The following is a 17,776-nucleotide window of genomic DNA, read 5'->3' on the forward strand; positions in this document are numbered from 1 at the left end:
GCAAAAGGAAGGGGTTAGCTCGATCTAGGAGTAGGTGAAAAGGACTGCACAACATCGAGGGCCAACCAGTCTATGTTCTATGAAGGAAAATTGAGAGTGCAATAGTTTGGATTTCTTGCAATTTACTGTGTTGTGTTTGTTTCAGAATAACAAGCTAATGTTAGCTTGCTGCTGTCTGCTGTCCTAACTTTGAACCTTCTCTAATGATCCAGGTGAAATGACCAAGAAGCTGGCACTACGATGTAATGGATAGTTGAAGTCATGGGAATTAGACCTGCCAGCTGCCTGAACATTCCTACAGCGGTGCTGTACGGTTCCCTATCACTCTTTGTCTCCATTCTGCATAATGTATTTCTCTTGTACTATGTGGATACATTTGTATCGGTTTACAAAATCGATAAATTATCCTTCTGGATTGGTGAGGTAAGTGAGTTTATGTATTCTACTTTTCAAAAAGTATTTTTTGAGAAAATGAAATATGTTACTGTTTCATAAGAATCAAGCAAAATGGCTAATACATAAGTAACACACACAAAATGCCAGTGGAACGCAGCAGGCCAGGCAGCATCTATAGGGACAAGTGCTGTCAACGTTTTGGGCCGAGATCCTTCATCCATGTAGTCATGATAAAATAGTGAGAAAAGTAAAAATTAATCTTTCAAAATTCTTTCAATTGTTTAACTGCAAAAAAAAGGGTAAATCTAGATAAATTATATTCACACATCCCTTTTACTTCTATCAAATTGTGTGGGTTAGGAAACATTTGTTACCAATTTGTATGCATTTTATTTGATGATAAGTGTTGTGGTTTTTTAAAAACCTATCAGTAAAAAATGCAATACAATAATTCAGTAAGCTTGTTCATACTTGGTTTGTGTTGGAATTTAGCTGGTACAACATGTATAATTCTGCAACATGTCTGTCAAGTTGCTGCTAGTAGTCACCTCTTCTAATAATGCCTAACAGACAGACATACTTTATTGATCCCGAGGGAAATTCGGTCTCGTTACAGCCGCACCAACCAAGAATAGTGAAGAAATATAAAACCATAAATAATTAAATAATAGTAAGTTAATCATGCCAAGTGGAAATAAATCCAGGACCAGCCTAATGATTCAGGGTGTCTGACACTCTGAGGGAGGAATTGTAAAGTTTGATGGCCACAGGTAGGAATGACTTCCTATGACTCTCAGTGTTACATCTCGGTGGAATGAGTCTCTGGCTGAATGTACGCCTGTGCCTAACCAGTACATTATGGAGTGGATGGGAGTCATTGTCCAAGATGGCATGCAACTTGGACAGCATCCTCTTTCCAGACACCACCGTCAGAGTCCAGTTCCACACCCACAACGTCACTGGCCTTACAAATGAGTTTGTTGATTCTGTTGGTATCTGCTACCTTCAGCCTGCTGCCCTAGCACAAAACAACACACATGATTGCACTGGCCACCACAGCCTCGTAGAACGTCCTCAGCATCATCCGGCAGATGTTAAAGGACCTCAGTCTCCTTAGGAAATGGAGACGGCTCTGCCCCTTCTTGTAGACAGCCTCAGTGTTCTTTGACCAGTTTATTGTCCATTCGTATCCCCAGGTATTTGTAATCCTCCACTATGTCCACACTGACCCCTTGGATGGAAACAGGTCACCGGTGCCTTAGCCCTCCTCAGGTCCACCACCAGCTCCTTAGTCTTTTTCACATTAAGCTGCAGATGATTCTGCTCACACCATGTGACAAAGTTCCCCACCATAGCCCTGTACTTCGCCTCATCTCCCTTGCTGATGCATCCAACTATGGCAGAGTCATCAGAAAACTTCTGAAGAATGCAAGACTCTGTGTTGTAGTTGAAGTCCGAGGTGTACATGGTGAAAAGAAAGGGAGACAGGACAGTCCCCTGTGGAGCCCCAGTGCTGCTGACCACTCTGTCTGACATGCATAAGACTGCTTATTTCAATGGATACTGCCTGATCTGCTGAGTTCATCCAGCTTGTTTGTACGTGTTGATTTGACCACAGTATCTGCAGTGTACTTTGTGTGTTAGCATAAGAATCTGCACTTCAGATTTTTATTTTAAAATTACACCTACTATGTAATTTAAACTAGCCCTATCTGCCTGCACTCAGTTCCTACCCCTCCATTCCCTGCCTGTTTCATGCAGCTCCTTTAATGCTGCTTAAATGCAATCCCATTTTGCATTACCTCAGATGGATTGCAACTAAACCTTAAATTACCCAGGCAGCACACGCATACGCACGTAGAATGCTGGAGGAACTTGTTTTGGATTTGGAGCTCCTTTCCAGGGAATGCGCTAAGATGGTAGCACGATATTAATACGCAGCAGCCTCTCCGGACTCTGGATTTGGGGATTACCAAACGTTATGCGGGTTTTCCGGTGTAGTCTGTTTTGTCCTGTGCTTTTGTGATATCATTCTGGAGAACGTTGTCTCATTTTTTTAACTGCATTGCATTTGTGGTTTCTAAATGACAATAAACTGAAACTGAACTGAACTTAGCAGGCTGAATTCTTGAAGAAGGGTCTTAACCCGAAACATCAACTGTTTACGCTTTCCACAGATGCTGCCTGGCCTGCTAAGATCGTTTATTTATGTGTGTTACCAGCATCCGTAGATTTTCCACAAACTACCAAGCTTCCTTCCCAAACTGTGTTTCATTACTAGATGAAATTCAGTCCCTGATCCTTGACTACTCCTTCAAAGCTTCTGCTCAAACAATCCTGTGAATTATCATTGTCCTCTCCAATCACCCCTTTCCTCGCAAGTCTTTGAAACACATCGAAGTCCAAAGTCGGCCACAAACTCGATTCACTGTCTTGTGGCAGTCTTGCAGTAATCTTTTGATTATTTAAAACCTGAGTGTAGTCAGTGATAGGTACAATTGATATGTAAATCCAATCTGGGTATTTGACTTGGAAATGGCATCACACATGAGAACATTAACCATTTCCACATGCTGAGCAAATGAATAATGTACATCTACATCAGGAATTTCAGCTGTTCAAAAGAAAACTATTTTATTACATTGGGAATACAATGGTTATTCATCTTCTGAAGCATAGGGTATTTTTATTAATACATCTGCTGTAGTAAATTGGCAATGAACTGCTTTGTTCTTGTCCTGTTAAATTACTTAACTGAATTTCAAATGTATCTGTTAGGATTACAAGCAGCTAAGCAACAACCCCCATTAGCTGGTCAGGAAGTGAGATTTGGAAAGGCACACCAGGGTGTGTTTTGTTTTCATACATAATGTTTCAAATCTTTATTTAGTTTTGCTAGTAATCTTGATGTTTTACAAAGCTGTTAATTTTCAACGGTCTCTCCTCAACTGGAAGAAAATGAAGACTGAAATATTGAACTGATGATGTGTGTTTTTGGAATGATGGAAGATCAAGTCTAGGACCGAGTTTTCTTTAAAATATTTGCCACTTTGTAGCAAAAAGATGAGTCTTATGGTGCAGGCAGGGACTCTTTGCTAACTACTCGACTCTTGTGGGCTGTGTGGGAAAGTTGTGCAGCAGCTTCTTTCCAAAGAGCAGGGCTTATGACCAAGGTCTAAAGATCTCTTGAGTTAATCAGACATTGGCTGTGGGAAATTCATTTCCCTGAGATACAGAAAGATAATTCTTGAGGGTGTTTTAACTGTTGCCAAAGTGCAGTAATTACTGACTGCATTGAAGCATGCATGTAAAACAGACTAACCAATTTAGCAGAGCAATGAAAATCCAGTGGTTAGTTCTGTCCCTGTTGTCTAAGGATGTCAGTAAATTAGACCTTGAGACATAGGAGCAGAATTAGGCCATTCAGTCCGTCGAGTCTGCTCCGCCATTCATCTTGTCTGATTTATTATCCCTCTCAACCCCATTTTCTTGCCTTCTCCCATAACCTTTGATAGTCTAACTAATCAAGAACCTATCAGCCTCTGCTTTAACTATACCCAATGACTTGACCTTTGCAGCCATCTGTGGCAATGAATTCCACAATCCACCACCCTCTGGATAAACAAGTTCCTCATTTCTGTTCTAAAGGCATTTTAGAACAGACGAGCCCTGTATTTTGCGGCTGTGCCCTCTAGGCCTACAGGAAACATCCTCTCCACATTCACTCTAAGCCTTCAGTACTGTATTCAATAGGTTGCAGTGAGATCTCTGCCCTCCTCCCCCCCCCCCCATTCTTCTATATTCCAGCAAGTGTAGCCCAAGAGCAGCCATTTCTCAGCTGTTCTCAAATGGATGAAAAATTTTTGTGATCGCAGCAAATGTTTAAATGTAAAACACTTGAGTAAGGAAGAAAGTAATCTTATCATGAAACATTCTTGTGCTTCTGTATGAGATGGTTAATTGCTTATTTGCTGTTTCCATTGAGAGTAGTGGAGATTCAAACGAGAGGACATGATTTGAGATTTAGGGGGCAGAAGTTTAAGGGAAACACGAGGGGGTATTTCTTTACTCAGAGAGTGATAGCTGTGTGGAATGAGCTTCCTGTAGAAGTAGTAGAGGCCAGTTCAGTTGTGTCATTTAAGGTAAAATTGGATAGGTATATGGACAGGAAAGGAGTGGAGGGTTATGGGCTGAGTGCGGGTAGGTGGGACTAGGTGAGATTAAGAGTTTGGCACGGACTAGGAGGGCCGAGATGGCCTGTTTCCGTGCTGTGATTGTTATATGGTTAAAGCTCTTCAGCCTGGCTACCACGTCTTCTGTTTAAAAAAAAATGTATCTCACTATTATTTGCTAAAGAATTGAAAACACAATCTGATATTTCCTTCCTAATAATCTTTAATTTTGCAAAAATCCAACAAATCTCTTACTAAACTCTGCTCTGAGAGGAGTTTCCCATTTCTCTCAACTCTCCAGGTAATCTAATTCAACATACCCATTTATTATGTTTGATGGCTCTGGGTCTGTGCTTACTGGAGTTTAGAAGAATGGGGTGGGGGGGGGGTTGGTCTCACTGAAACCTATCAAATATTTAAAACCTAGGTAGTGTGAATGTGGAGAGGATGTTTCCTGTAGTGGGGGGGGGGTGGTGTCTAGAACTAGAGGAAACAGCCTCAGAGTTCAAAGCTTATTTGCTGTAAAATCTCTTTAGAACAGATGCAGAATAATTTCTTTAGTTGAGGTTGTGAATCTGTTGAGTTCATTGCCACACACAGCCAAGTCTTTGGGTATATTTAATTGGAGGTTGATATGTTCTTGATTAGTCAGGGCATCAAGGTTATGAGGCTAAGACAAGTGATTGGGTTGAGAGAAATAATAAAGAAGCCATGATGGAATTTTACAACAGACTTGATAGATTGAATGGCCTAATTCTGTACCTATGTTTTATGGTCTTATTGTAGTAAACCTTTGCTGCATTTTCTGCAAAGCAATTGATGCACTTCCTAAAATAGGGTGCCCAGAATCTGGCACCAGTAGTTGAGTTTGGGTTTTGGCATAACTATGTTTTTATGGGATTGAGGGTTCTTTGTAATGGCAAAGATTCCATGAAGTCAACATGCTGTCTACAAATATTTCTGTATCTGTTCTCAATATTTCAATTGTTTTCAAAAATAATTTTCTGATTTTAGCTTAGTTTTGTGTATTAGACTCCATGAACTATTAATGACTTTTTCTTGTCTTCAATATGATATCACACACAAAATGCTGCCCGGCCTGCTGAGTTCCTCCTGCATCTATGGAAAAGAGTAAACAGTCCTGATGAAGGGTCTCAGCCTGAAACGCCGACTGTTCACTTTTTTCCATAGATGCTGCCTGGCCTGCTGAGTTATTCCAGCATTTTGCATGTGTTGCTTTGGATTTCCAGCATACACAGATTTTCTTGTTTGTTTTCAATATGGTGTCTGTAGCTATTACAGAACATCTTTGTTTTAATCTTCAATGCATTTCCCTTCCAGACCATTTTTCTCCTATGGAATAGTCTTAATGATCCATTATTTGGATGGCTAAGCGACCGCTCATTTCTGAGCACACAACAGTATGTATCAATAAACAATTTTGTATTTGAGGTTCTGTGTAGTTTTCAAGTTGGGTTGATTATATTTTGCACCATTAATGTAAAAGTGTTATTAAAATTTGTTCCTGTTCTGAAGAATGACCACAATGGAAAAATTGGGGATTGGACATGTGCTGTTGAAGATTGGGAAAGGATATAGATTAATTGCAGATATGGGTGGATAAATGGCGGGGAGAGTTTAATTTATCCAGGTGTTGTACTTCAGAAAATCAAATGTATGGGGTAAGTGTAGCTAATGGCAGGACTCTGGCTGTCCAGACAGATTCTGAGGTCCATGCCCGCACCTCCCTGAAATTTGTTGGGGTAGAAACAAATAAATGTGACTTGTTTGTCTTTTGATCGAAGGGTTCAATTTAAGAGTCAGGAAGTTTATATTGCAGCTTTGGAAAACTCTGGTCAAGCTGCAATATAGAGTGTTGTATTCAGTTCTGGTTGCCACTTTTAGGAAGCACGTGGAAGCATTTGATACAGTGTTTACCAGGATATTGGCTGGATTAGAGGGTGTGAGCTGAAAGGAAAGGTTGGACAAACTTGAGGTATTTTTTTTGGATGGCTGGAGGTTGAGAGGATATCTGATGAAGGTTTATTAAAATTGTGAGGCTTGGAGTAGATAGATCTTTTTTTTTTACCAGGTTGAAATATCTAACATCATGCATTTAAGGTGAGAGGGTGCAAGTTGAAAGGAGATTTGCAGTGCAAGTTTGTTTTAATGGTGGTGAGTGTCGGGATTGTAGTGGAAGCAAATGTACAGTGGAGGGATTTTAAGAATCTCTTGGCACATGAATGTGCAGAGAAAGGAGGGATATGTATTTGTGAAGGCAGAAGGGACTAATTTAGTTAACGTGTTTAATGTTGTGCTGTTGTATGCCTATTTAAAGAAACTAAGTAAAATATGCAGACTATCATTGAACAAAAACATTGTACAGTATGAAAGGTCTGCTGTCTGAACTGAGTTTCCTTCAGTACGGTCCATGTTCAGAAAATATAGAAATCTCAGTGATATGAGCTGTCTCTCACTGCATAAATGTGTCCACATGTGAAAAGGTTGTATTTGTGTATTTCCCATGGAAACTTTGTCCCAGTGCTCCATCTTGATTATATTTGTTATTGTCCTGGATCTTGCAGTTGGTTTTGACTGGTTTTTCTTTTAGCACTCATTGCTGTGTACTGATGCCACAAGTAATTTTTTTGAGAATGTCTAGATGCTGTTTGAAAATGGAATAGTTACTGCCAGCAGTTCCCCGTCTGGTCAACTGCGGAAGTCCTGTAGAAACCTCAGACCTCCATACAAACAAAGCAAGTGCCTAATTGGTTATCTGTCTTGCCAAGAGTTATTCAATGTTATTTTAGTCATATGTAAGGGGACTAATTAGTTTTATTTAATCTTGATAATTGACAATAATAAATATTTTAACACTACCTCTGCTAGTATATAATGTATTTATTTTCTTTATAGGTCAGGTGAAACAATTTCCTCTCCTGAAGTAGTGTTGAAGAGACTGAAGGCGTTAATGCGAAATGGTCCTCTGTTTGCACTCTCCTTCCTCTCATTCTGGGTGGCATGGGCCCAGCCAGGAGTACAATTTCTCATCTGCCTCTGTTTGTATGACGGATTCCTCACTGTTGTGGACCTCAATCATAATGCCTTACTGGCAGACTTAGCAGTGTCGGAAAAGGACAGGACTAGATTGAATTTTTACTGTTCACTTTTTAGTGCCCTTGGGTCCCTGTCTGTGTTTATGTCCTACGCAGTGTGGAACAAGGAAAACTTTGTCTCATTTAGACTCTTCTGTGCAGCGATGGCTGCCTTTTCTATTTTTGGTTTTAGTATATGCACCTGGCTTCTCAGACAACGATTTCAATCAGAAGTCAAAGTCAAATATGCAGAAGCTTCCACATTAAAGGAGTAAGTATTTCTTAATGCATCCCTCCCTCACCCTGATCCCCTCTTCTAATTTCATTAGAATCCAGTTTAATATCACCGGCATATGTTGCAAAATTTGTTGACTTTGTAGCTGCAGTACAATGCAATACATGATCACATGAAAAAAGAGTGAATTACAGTAAATGTATATGTGTATGTATATATGATGTATATTGCAAAAATAAAAAAAGTAGTGAGGTAGTGTCCATTCAGAAATCAGATGGCAGAACTTGTATCCTTTCTTTGAGAATGGCTCCTGGTTTCCATCCTGCTTCAGAAAAATTTCAACAGACACTACTACTGTCTCTTCCACCTCCAACCTCCCTACTTGTTGCCCCCAGGGTATGACAGGGTTCTGTCCCTGGAAACTGTCTGTAAAATGGTGTGTGGGAAAGGATCACAGAAACAGCTGTGGAGACATAAAAGTCTGCAGAAGCTGGAAACTTGGGGTGAAACTGGAGAAACTCAAGTTGGGCTGTACCTGTGGAAGGAAATGGACAGTCTGTATCGCTGGTGGAGACCCTTCATCTGGACTGGAAAGAAGAAAGGAAGATGGCCAACATAAAAAATCTGTTGGGGAAGGGGGTGGAGCAAGAGCTGTCAGCTGGTGGGTAGATCCAGATGAGGGGGCTCCTGGTCTAACGAGCCCCCATCACCCCATTTATTTCCTCTCCACCACCCCCTGTATCTGCCCATCATCCATGTATACTTCCCCACCTTCCACCTTTATTCCTGGAATATGACCTCTTTTCTGATTCCATCATCTTCAGCCATTTATCATTTCCATCTATTGCCTCAAAGCTTCTTGCATCATTCCCACTCTCACCGTTCACTCACCTGCCAATCATGCCCTCCCCATCTGGATCCACCAATGATCTGCCAGCTCTTACTCCACCTTTCTGTACTGCCAATCTCCCCTCTTTCTTTCCAGTCCGGATGAAGGATTTCAACCTGAAGTTTTGACAGCATGGGTTTTGCCTGAGCCGCTGAGTTCCTCCAGCTGTCGCGGACATCACCGATAAGGGAGATTGAGCAGACAGGTGCAGGAAGAGCTGGTGTCAGTCTGCACAGCAGTCCCACACTGTTCACCCTACCAGGCACCTGATTAGTACTGGGCTAGGTGGGTGCATCTCTGAAACACTCATTCATACGGTTGTAGTGTCCTTGGGTCAGGTGTCCATAACCTGGACAGGACCTGCATTCCCTCTGATGTCCAATTCCCCTCTCAGTAACGGTAGCCAGTCAGTTAATAGATTAAATTTGCTTTATTTAATTGTCATATGTACATTGAAACATAGTGAAGTGCCGTGTTTTCCATCAAATCAGCAAGGATTATGTTTGGCAAGTGTTGCCATGCTTTTAACACCAATATAGCATTGCCACAATCCACTAACCCTAACCTGTATGTCTTTGGAACTTGGGAGAGAAAAACGGGGCAGCCAGAAGAAACTCACATAGTCATGTGGAGAACAGGAAAACTCCTTACAGATCACAGCAGGTTCGGACTCTGATCTTAAGGTGCGCCATCGTAGCATAGCAGTTAGTACGATGCTGTTACAGCTCAGTGCATCAAGTTTGGAGATCACTTCCAGTGCTAACTTTAACAAGTTTGTATGTTCTCCTGGTGACCGTGTAGGTTTCCTTGTTTCCTTCCATATTCTGAAGACATAATAGTAAGTTGGTAAATTGCCCTGTGATTAGGCTACAGTTAAAGGGATGGGTTCGTTGGGCCAGAAGGACCTGTTCTGCCTGTATGCACTATCAGCTAAGCAACCGTGCATAAATCACACTCCCAAGTTCCTTCTCAATCCTCCAACTTCATATTATCATAATAAGCAACCTTCTTAATGTTATTTTCACTTCCGCTTGACAGCTACCTTTTCTCTGTAGAAACTGTTATTAATATGTTAGTGTCAGTAAATATTTATACATGGTTTGGTGAGTATGCATTGAAATGTTTTTGAGGTCAAAACAGATAGACAAAAGTGGGTTGAAACATGGATAACAGTTGTTATTTTCTGAATTCTTTCCAGATTGTACATCAGTCCAGCACCTCTTGCCCAAGAGCAGACACTGACACTTGCAGAGTATTTGAAACAATTATCCAGACACCAAAACTTTGTTTGGTTTGTGTCCATGAACTTCGTGCAGGTGAGCCACCTCTTTTTTTTTCCAGTTCCAATTACAGAATCTTCAAAATAAAGGATTTAGAAAATGAATCAGTAGATTCTGGTGACACATTACAAAATAGAGGGTTGTGGTGGGTGATGATAGCAACTTCCTTTAATTTAGTAAGGTACCATGTGCTTAACAAGTATAATAGCACAGATGTGCATCCCAGGACATATAACTATAACAGGAAAAGACTCAAAGCTCAGTTACAGTCCTGAGATTGAAGAAGGCAAAACTTTAGAGAAGCATTATGATTTCTGCAAGGATGGTCTTGTGGATAGAGTAGAAGGTTGTCAAGAATTGTTGAGAAGAGACAGATGGATTTCAACCTGGAGAAGTGTGAAGTGATTCACTTTGGAACATCAAATTTCAAGGCAGTGTACAGGGTTAATGGCAGTGTGGAACCATGTCCATAGATCCCTCAAGCTGCCGTGGATGGTTAAGGAGGAGTATGGTGCTTTTGCGCCCATTAGTTGGGGAACAAGGTAATGTTGCAACTCTATAAGACTCGGGTTAAACCACATTTGGAATATTGTATTTAGTTCTGGTTGCCTCGTTGTAGGAATGATGTAGAAACTTTAGAGAGGGTACAGAGGAGATTTACCGGGAGACTGCCTGGATTCATGTCTTATGAAGAAAGGCTGAGTGAGTTAGGGCTTCTTAGACACAAGAGGTTCTGCTGATGCTGGAAATCCAGACTAACACACAATATGCTGGAGGAACTCAGTGTGTCAGGCAGCTTCTGTGGAGAGGAGTTAGAGTTGATGTTTTGGGCAGAGACTATCCATCAGGACTGAGTGGTAAATGTGTGAAACACACTGCCGGGCTGGAGGTAGAGACAGACACACCAGGGAGATTTCAGAGGCTTCAAGAGGCACGTGGATTAAGAAAAAATGGAGGGTTCTGTGGGAAGGGGGAAGGGTTGGATTGATCTTGGGTCAGCACAACATCGTGGGTCAAAGCTCCTGCACTGTGCTGTAATGTTCTATGTGAACACATTTTAAAAGAATCATGAGAAATCAATGAACATTGATTTTGAGACCTTTCCTGTTAATGTTGAGTTTTCCAAAGTGTCCTGGAATGGTCTGCAGGTTGTTAATGCTGCAGTTTTCTGGAAGTCTAGTAGAGAAAGATTTGTGAAGTGTGTCTGTGAGATGAGCCAAGTGTGAGGTTTCAGTAGCAGATAGCCTGCAGGGCTGATGGAGATGATTAAAGTTATAAGTAAAGTAAATGGTCTTTGACTGTTACTGAATGTCATGTAATTTATCTTTTGATTAAACAGTAACAACTGTTCCACTGAATCATTTAATAGACAAAAGTTGGGGTGAGAGGTAATCCCAGCTAGTAGTGGTGTGAATCTGTATCATAAATGTGAATGAAAATCAGATAGCTTTGAGAGACTTGGGTATCAGTCAGATTAGGTTAGCACAGCAATTAAACAGTCCATTTCCATTAAATGTTTCTTTTTGCTTCAAATGCCCAACCATGTCCAGAATCATGAATTCTTATCAAATTGGGAGAAATTTACTGGTTTAGAATATTTGATCTGGACACAAGCTGGGGTCTGATCAGCCCTGGCTGGGTCACCTGGAGAAGGGTGTATGATGTTGAAAGACCCGAAACACCCGATGATTCCAGGAACATCACTGATGATATGTCCAGAAGCATCAGTAGATGTATGCACACAGTCAGTGAATCAGGATGCATGGGACTAAATGGGATAACATTAGAGTCAGGCAGTGAGATAAGCTCCACAAGTCTCTAACTGTGGATTAAGAGTGTTTGCAAGCTTGTTTGGAGAATTGGGCTCCTGTACAGTGACTGTTCAGTGTCAGTTGAATAATTGGGTTGCAGTGCACGATGTTATGCAGCACTTCAGTGTACTTTAATGAAATTAGTTTAAAAACAAATAAAGTGCAGGCACAGAATAGTACAGAACCTGCCAGAGGTTCTGGTTTTATAGTGGCTGGATGGCGAAGAATATATCTTAAACAAGGTTGTACAATGTCAGATAGGAAAATAAGAACAGCTGAAATTTGGGTCTTTAGGTCTTAGACAAAATGCTAGTGAAGTAACATTTTGAACTAGCTAATGGCAACTTTTTTCTCTAATAGGTATTTCATTGCCATTTCAACAGTAATTTCTTCCCCCTGTTTCTGGAGTATCTACTTTCAGACAAAATCTCACTCTCCACAAGTTCCTTTCTCCTAGGTAAGTTCCACAAATTGAAATATTGAGACCAGATTTTCCTGGCACTGCTGAAAGACTCAATTTTTCTTGTACAATACAGTTCCTCTCCAGGATTGTGACAGGGTCTCATTCCTGAGAACTGTTCACAAGGCAAATGTCGCTCACCATCATTGTACTTTAGTAAATCCATAGGGCAGTATATAGTTAAACTAGGATGTTTAACTCAACCATTCGTATTTCTCTGCAACTTGTAATAATATTGCTGTGAACTGAGTTCCCAATCAGCAGAAGATGCCTGGGTAGGCAAGTGCATCCCATCTGTCTTCCAGTTGCTCCAGGAGTACATGTGGCCTGTATGCAAGTTGCAAGAAATAGTTTATGAACCCTCCTGCATTAATTACTCATAAAATGTGGTCTGATCTTCATTTAAGTCACAAAAATAGGCACAATCCATCTAAACTACTAACACACAAACAATTGTACGTCTCGTCAATACTGAACACACCATTTAAACAATCACAGTCTTGGTTCCAAAAAGGATGTGAACCTCTGGGGTAATTGAATGAGCCTCTGACTGAATGATGAGCAGTTTCCCTTTTTCTTTGAATAGCGTTTTGTATTTTCTAACATCCACTGGAGTCGATAAATGACCTGAAAGTTGGGATTGTTACAGTAGTACTGTACTAATGCCTGGGTATGGACTAGGGTTTGTACTCTGTGAACTCATCTGAAGTAGTACACACGAAGTGCCGGAGGAACTCAGCAGGTCAGGCTGCAATGTTCCAGCAAGAACTGTCCTTTGTTATTCAAGTAACAAGCCATGGATAACACAGGACATTAAGGACATCCTAAATGCTAAAACGAGGGTGTTTAGAGATGGAAAATAGGGAGGAGCTGAGGACAATACAGAGGGACCTGAAAGCCAAGATCAGGGAGGCTAAAGACAGGTATAAGAGGAAGCTTGAGTGGAAACTCCCGCAGAACAAAATGAGAGAGGTGTGGAGTGGGATGAGGACCATCACTGGGTTTCGGCAAACTAGCAACAGAGGAGCTGAAGGCAGTGTGGACAGGGCCAACGAACTTGACCTGTTCTTCAACAGATTTAACACTGTGGCCCCTGCCCATCCCCCACATGATTCCTCTATTGTCGGGCCCCCAACCAACACATACTCCACTCTCCCCTCCTACCCCTCCTTACAGCCCCCCACCCTGCTCTTGTGACAACACCCCTCCCGCACCTGAAACCACCACGGTGGGCTTCACAGCTGAACAGGTGAGAAGACAGCTGAAACGTCTCCACCCAAGCAAGGCTGCAGGCCCGGATGGTGTCAGCCCCAGGGTGCTCAAAGCCTGTGCCCCCCCCCCCCCCCAGCTATGTGGAGTACTTCACCATGTCTTCAACCTGAGCCTGAGTCTCCAGAGGGTTCCTGTGCTGTGGAAGACGTCCTGCCTCGTTCCTGTACTGAACATGCCACGCCCCAGTGGCTCCAATGACTACAGACCAGTGGCATTGACTTCCCACATCAGAAGACCCTGGAGAGACTTGTTCTAGAGCAGCTCCGGCCTATGGTTAGGCCAAACTTCAGTTCGCCTATCAGCCCCGACTGGGAGTTGAGGATGCCATTGTCTACCTGCTGAACCGTATCTACGCCCACCTGGACAAGCCGGCGAGCACTGTGAGGGTCATGTTTTTTGATTTCTCCAGTTCAACACTGTCTACCCTGCTCTGCTGGGTGAGAAGCTGACAGTGATGCAGGTGGATGCTTCCCTACACCTCAGACTTCAACTACCGCACAGTCTTGCCATCTTCAGAAGTTTTCTGATGACTCTGCCATAGTTGGATGCATCAGCAAGGGAGATGAGGCTGAGTACAGGGCTACGGTGGGAAACTTTGTCACATGATGTGAGCAGAATCATCTGCAGCTTAATATGAAAAAGACTAAGGAGCTGGTGGTGGACCTGAGGAGGGCTAAGGCACCGGTGACCCCGGTTTCCATCCAAGGGGTCAGTGTGGACATGGTGGAGGATTACATATACCTGGGGATACGAATGGACAATAAACTGGACTGGTCAAAGAACACTGGGGCTGTCTACAAGAAGGGTCAGAGCCATCTCTATTTCCTGAAGAGAATGAGGTCCTTTAACATCTGCCGGACGATGCTGAGGATGTTCTACAAGGCTGTGGTGGCCAGTGCTATCATGTTTGCTGTTGTGTGCTGGGGTAGCAGGCTGAGGGTAGCAGACACCAACAGAATCAACAAACTAATTCGTAAGGCCAGTGATGATGTGGGGGTGGAACTGGACTCTCTGACGGTGGTGTCTGAAGTTGCATGCCATCTTGGACAATGACTCCCATCCACTCCATAATGTACTGGTTAGGCACAGGAGTACATTCAGCCAGAGACTCATTCCACCGAGATGTAATACTGAGCGTCATAGGAAGTCATTCCTACCTGTGGCCATCAAACTTTACAACTCCTCCCTCAGAGTGTCAGACACCCTGAGCCAATAGGCTGGTCCTGGACTTATTTCCACTTGGCATGATTAACTTATTATTATTTAATTATTTATGGTTTTAGATTGCTATATTTCTTCACTATTCTTCGTGCGGCTGTAATGAAACCCTATTTCCCTCGGGATCAATAAAGTCTGACTGTCATCTGTGGAGAGGAATGAACAGGCAGAATTTGTGACCAAGACTCTTTATCAACTCATCTGAATTGTTGCCACCTGAGCTTGTTTTTTCACATATGAACTTGTGAAAACATGAGAGTATTTATAATCTGATTGTTGAGAAAGCAGAATTCTCCAAGAATGTAATTAAGTTTTGAATAAATTAACAACTTTTTCTTTTCCCTTAGGTGCTTCGTACATTGCTCCACATTTGAACAACCTTTACTTCCTGTCACTATGCCACAGATTTGGAGTTTATGTGGTCATTCGATGGTTGTTTTTTCTGAAACTCGTGCTCAGCCTGATCATGTTGTTGGCAGGTCCAGATCAAACCTACCTACTTTGTTTCTTCATAGCCAGGTATGCCAGTGGTTTGTCCACATGATTTGTAGTTTTCAAAAACATTTTTTAACCTTTTGATCCATGATCAGCAACTGTCACAGATTGTAAATGCACTTACTAATGAATTCCAATAGCATCAAATTCAAGGCAGTGTTCATATTTAAAATAAAAATTGTCAACTTGACTAAGCTAAGCTTGAGTATTAGGGATATTGTTCTGATGACCACATCTCTTCTGGAATGTAGATGCTCTTGACAAGGTGCACAAATCATAAACCAGATTCTGGAAATCCAAAGCAACACACACAACACTGGAGGATCTCAGCATCTGTGGAGTCAGTGTTTCGGGTTGAGACCTTTCATTGGGACTCAATTTTGTGTTGACAATATAACGTAGAACTACACAGTACAGACCTTTTAACCCATGATGTTGTGCCGACCTTTAAATCTACTCCTACATAGCCCTTCATTTTTCTAGCAGAACACAGAACAAGGTGCCCGGATATTACTTGGTCTAGAATGCAAAAAGCTGGGGTTGTTTTCTTTGGAACAGAGGAAACGGAGAAAAGATCAAGCTGCATGAATTGGAAGAGCTAAATCAAAATGGAGAGTAGTCATCTACCTTATCTGACAGTGGACCTTGTCTTGGAAGGTGGGATTTACATTGGGTAGTTCTCTTGGGCTGCAGAGGTGTGAGGGAGATATCATAACAACTTGCTTCGTGGATGTTCTGTGAGTGTTTAATTATGATTGCTGTTTCACTGCTCTGCACCTCCATGGAAGAAGGCCAACCAAAACCAACTCTGATCTCAACAGCGTTTGCCAGTGTAGTTAGTACAATTATAGCCGAATTGCAGTAAGCTTTGTTTCATTTGCAGGGGCAGTAACTTGCATTCTTTTTGTTTATGCTAAGCCTCTAACATGGCTGTCTCCATAGTATCACTTATCCTTCTAATTCATAGTCATAGAAAAGTACAGCACAATACTAGGCCCTTCAGCCCATCCAGTCCATGCTAAACCATTTAAACTGTCTACTCCCATCGACCTGCACCCTCCATATCCCTGTCATCTATGTACCTATACAACTTCTGCTAAAAGTTGAAATTGAGCTCACGTGCACCACTTGCACAAGCAGCTCATTCCACCCTTTGAGTGAAGAAGTTTCCCCTCACAGTCCCCTTAAACTTTTCACCTTTCACCTTAATCCATGACCTCTAGTTGTAGTCCCACCCACACTCCGTGGAAAAAGCCAGCTTACATTTACCTCATCTATACCCTCATAATTTTATATAGCTCTATTAAATCTCTCTTCAATCTTCTATGTTCCAATAAATAAAGTCCTAACCTATTCAATCTTTCCTTGTAACTCAAGTACGCCAGTCCTGGCAATATCTTTGTAAATTTTCTCTGGACTCTTTCAATTTTGTTTACATCTTTCCTGTAGGTAGGTACCAAATTGCACACAACAAGCTTCATAAATGTCTTATAAAACTTCAACATAACATCCCATCTCCTGTCCTCAACACTTTGATTTATGAAGAGCAATGTGCCAAAAGCTTTCTTTACAACCTTATCAGCCTGTGATGCCACATTCAATGATTTTTGGACCTGTATTCCCAGGTCTCTCTGTTCTACCACACTTCTCAGTGCCCTACTGCCACTTACCATGCAAATCGTACAGTGGTTGGTCCAAACAAAGTGCAAAACTTCACACTGTCTGCTTGAATTTCCATCAGCCGTTTTTCCAGAGGGTCCAGAACCCACTGCAAACTCTGGTACATCCCCAATCTTGGTGGCATCTGCAGATAGTTAACCACATTATCATCCAGATCATTCATATAGATGACAAACAACAACAGACCCAGCGCCAATCCCTGTGGCACTCCTCTACTCACAGGCTTCCAGTCAGAGAGGCAACCATCCACTACCACTCTCTGCTTTCTCTCCCAAAGCCAATGTCTAATCCAATTTACCATCTCATCTTGAATGTACAGCACCTGAACCTCCTTGACCAACCTCCTATGCAGGACTTTGTCAAATGCCTTGCTAAAGTCCATGTGGACAACATCCACTGCCTTGCCATCATCCACTTTCCTGCTAACTTTGAAAACTCTGTAAGATTGGTTAAATACTACCTGCCATGCTGACTATCCCTAATCAGCTCATATCTATCCAAGTTCTCGTGGAATACCTTCCAATAGTTTTCCTACTACAGGTTTCCCCTGCTATCCGAAGGTAGAGCGTTCCTGTGAAACCGTTTGTAAGCCGGAATGTGGTAAAGTGAAGAAGCAATTACCATTAATTTTTATTGGGGAAAATTTTTGAGCGTTCCCAGACCCAAAAAAATAACCTACCAAATCAAATCAAATAACACACAAAACCTAAAATAACATGAATATATAGTAAAAGCAGGAACAATACGATAAATATACACCCCATATAAAATAA

At 41.8% G+C, this 17,776-nt stretch overlaps 1 protein-coding gene across 2 annotated transcripts in view; it reads left to right on the plus strand.

The window, feature by feature from the left end:
- mfsd13a (major facilitator superfamily domain containing 13A) overlaps positions 1 to 17,776 on the plus strand; it is a 50,909-nt gene that overhangs the window by 20,763 nt on the left and 12,370 nt on the right. For both annotated transcript variants that reach the window (XM_059947042.1, XM_059947041.1), the window contains 6 exons: positions 213 to 423; positions 5,910 to 5,989; positions 7,485 to 7,934; positions 9,986 to 10,103; positions 12,239 to 12,335; positions 15,176 to 15,347. In XM_059947042.1, the coding sequence (XP_059803025.1) occupies positions 262 to 423; positions 5,910 to 5,989; positions 7,485 to 7,934; positions 9,986 to 10,103; positions 12,239 to 12,335; positions 15,176 to 15,347 (1,079 nt within the window). In that variant the 5' untranslated portion in view covers positions 213 to 261. The remainder of the gene's footprint in view (positions 1 to 212; positions 424 to 5,909; positions 5,990 to 7,484; positions 7,935 to 9,985; positions 10,104 to 12,238; positions 12,336 to 15,175; positions 15,348 to 17,776) is intronic.

The sequence above is a fragment of the Hypanus sabinus genome, chromosome 22, assembly GCF_030144855.1.
Source record: "Hypanus sabinus isolate sHypSab1 chromosome 22, sHypSab1.hap1, whole genome shotgun sequence".
NCBI classification, from domain to species: Eukaryota; Metazoa; Chordata; class Chondrichthyes; order Myliobatiformes; family Dasyatidae; genus Hypanus; species Hypanus sabinus.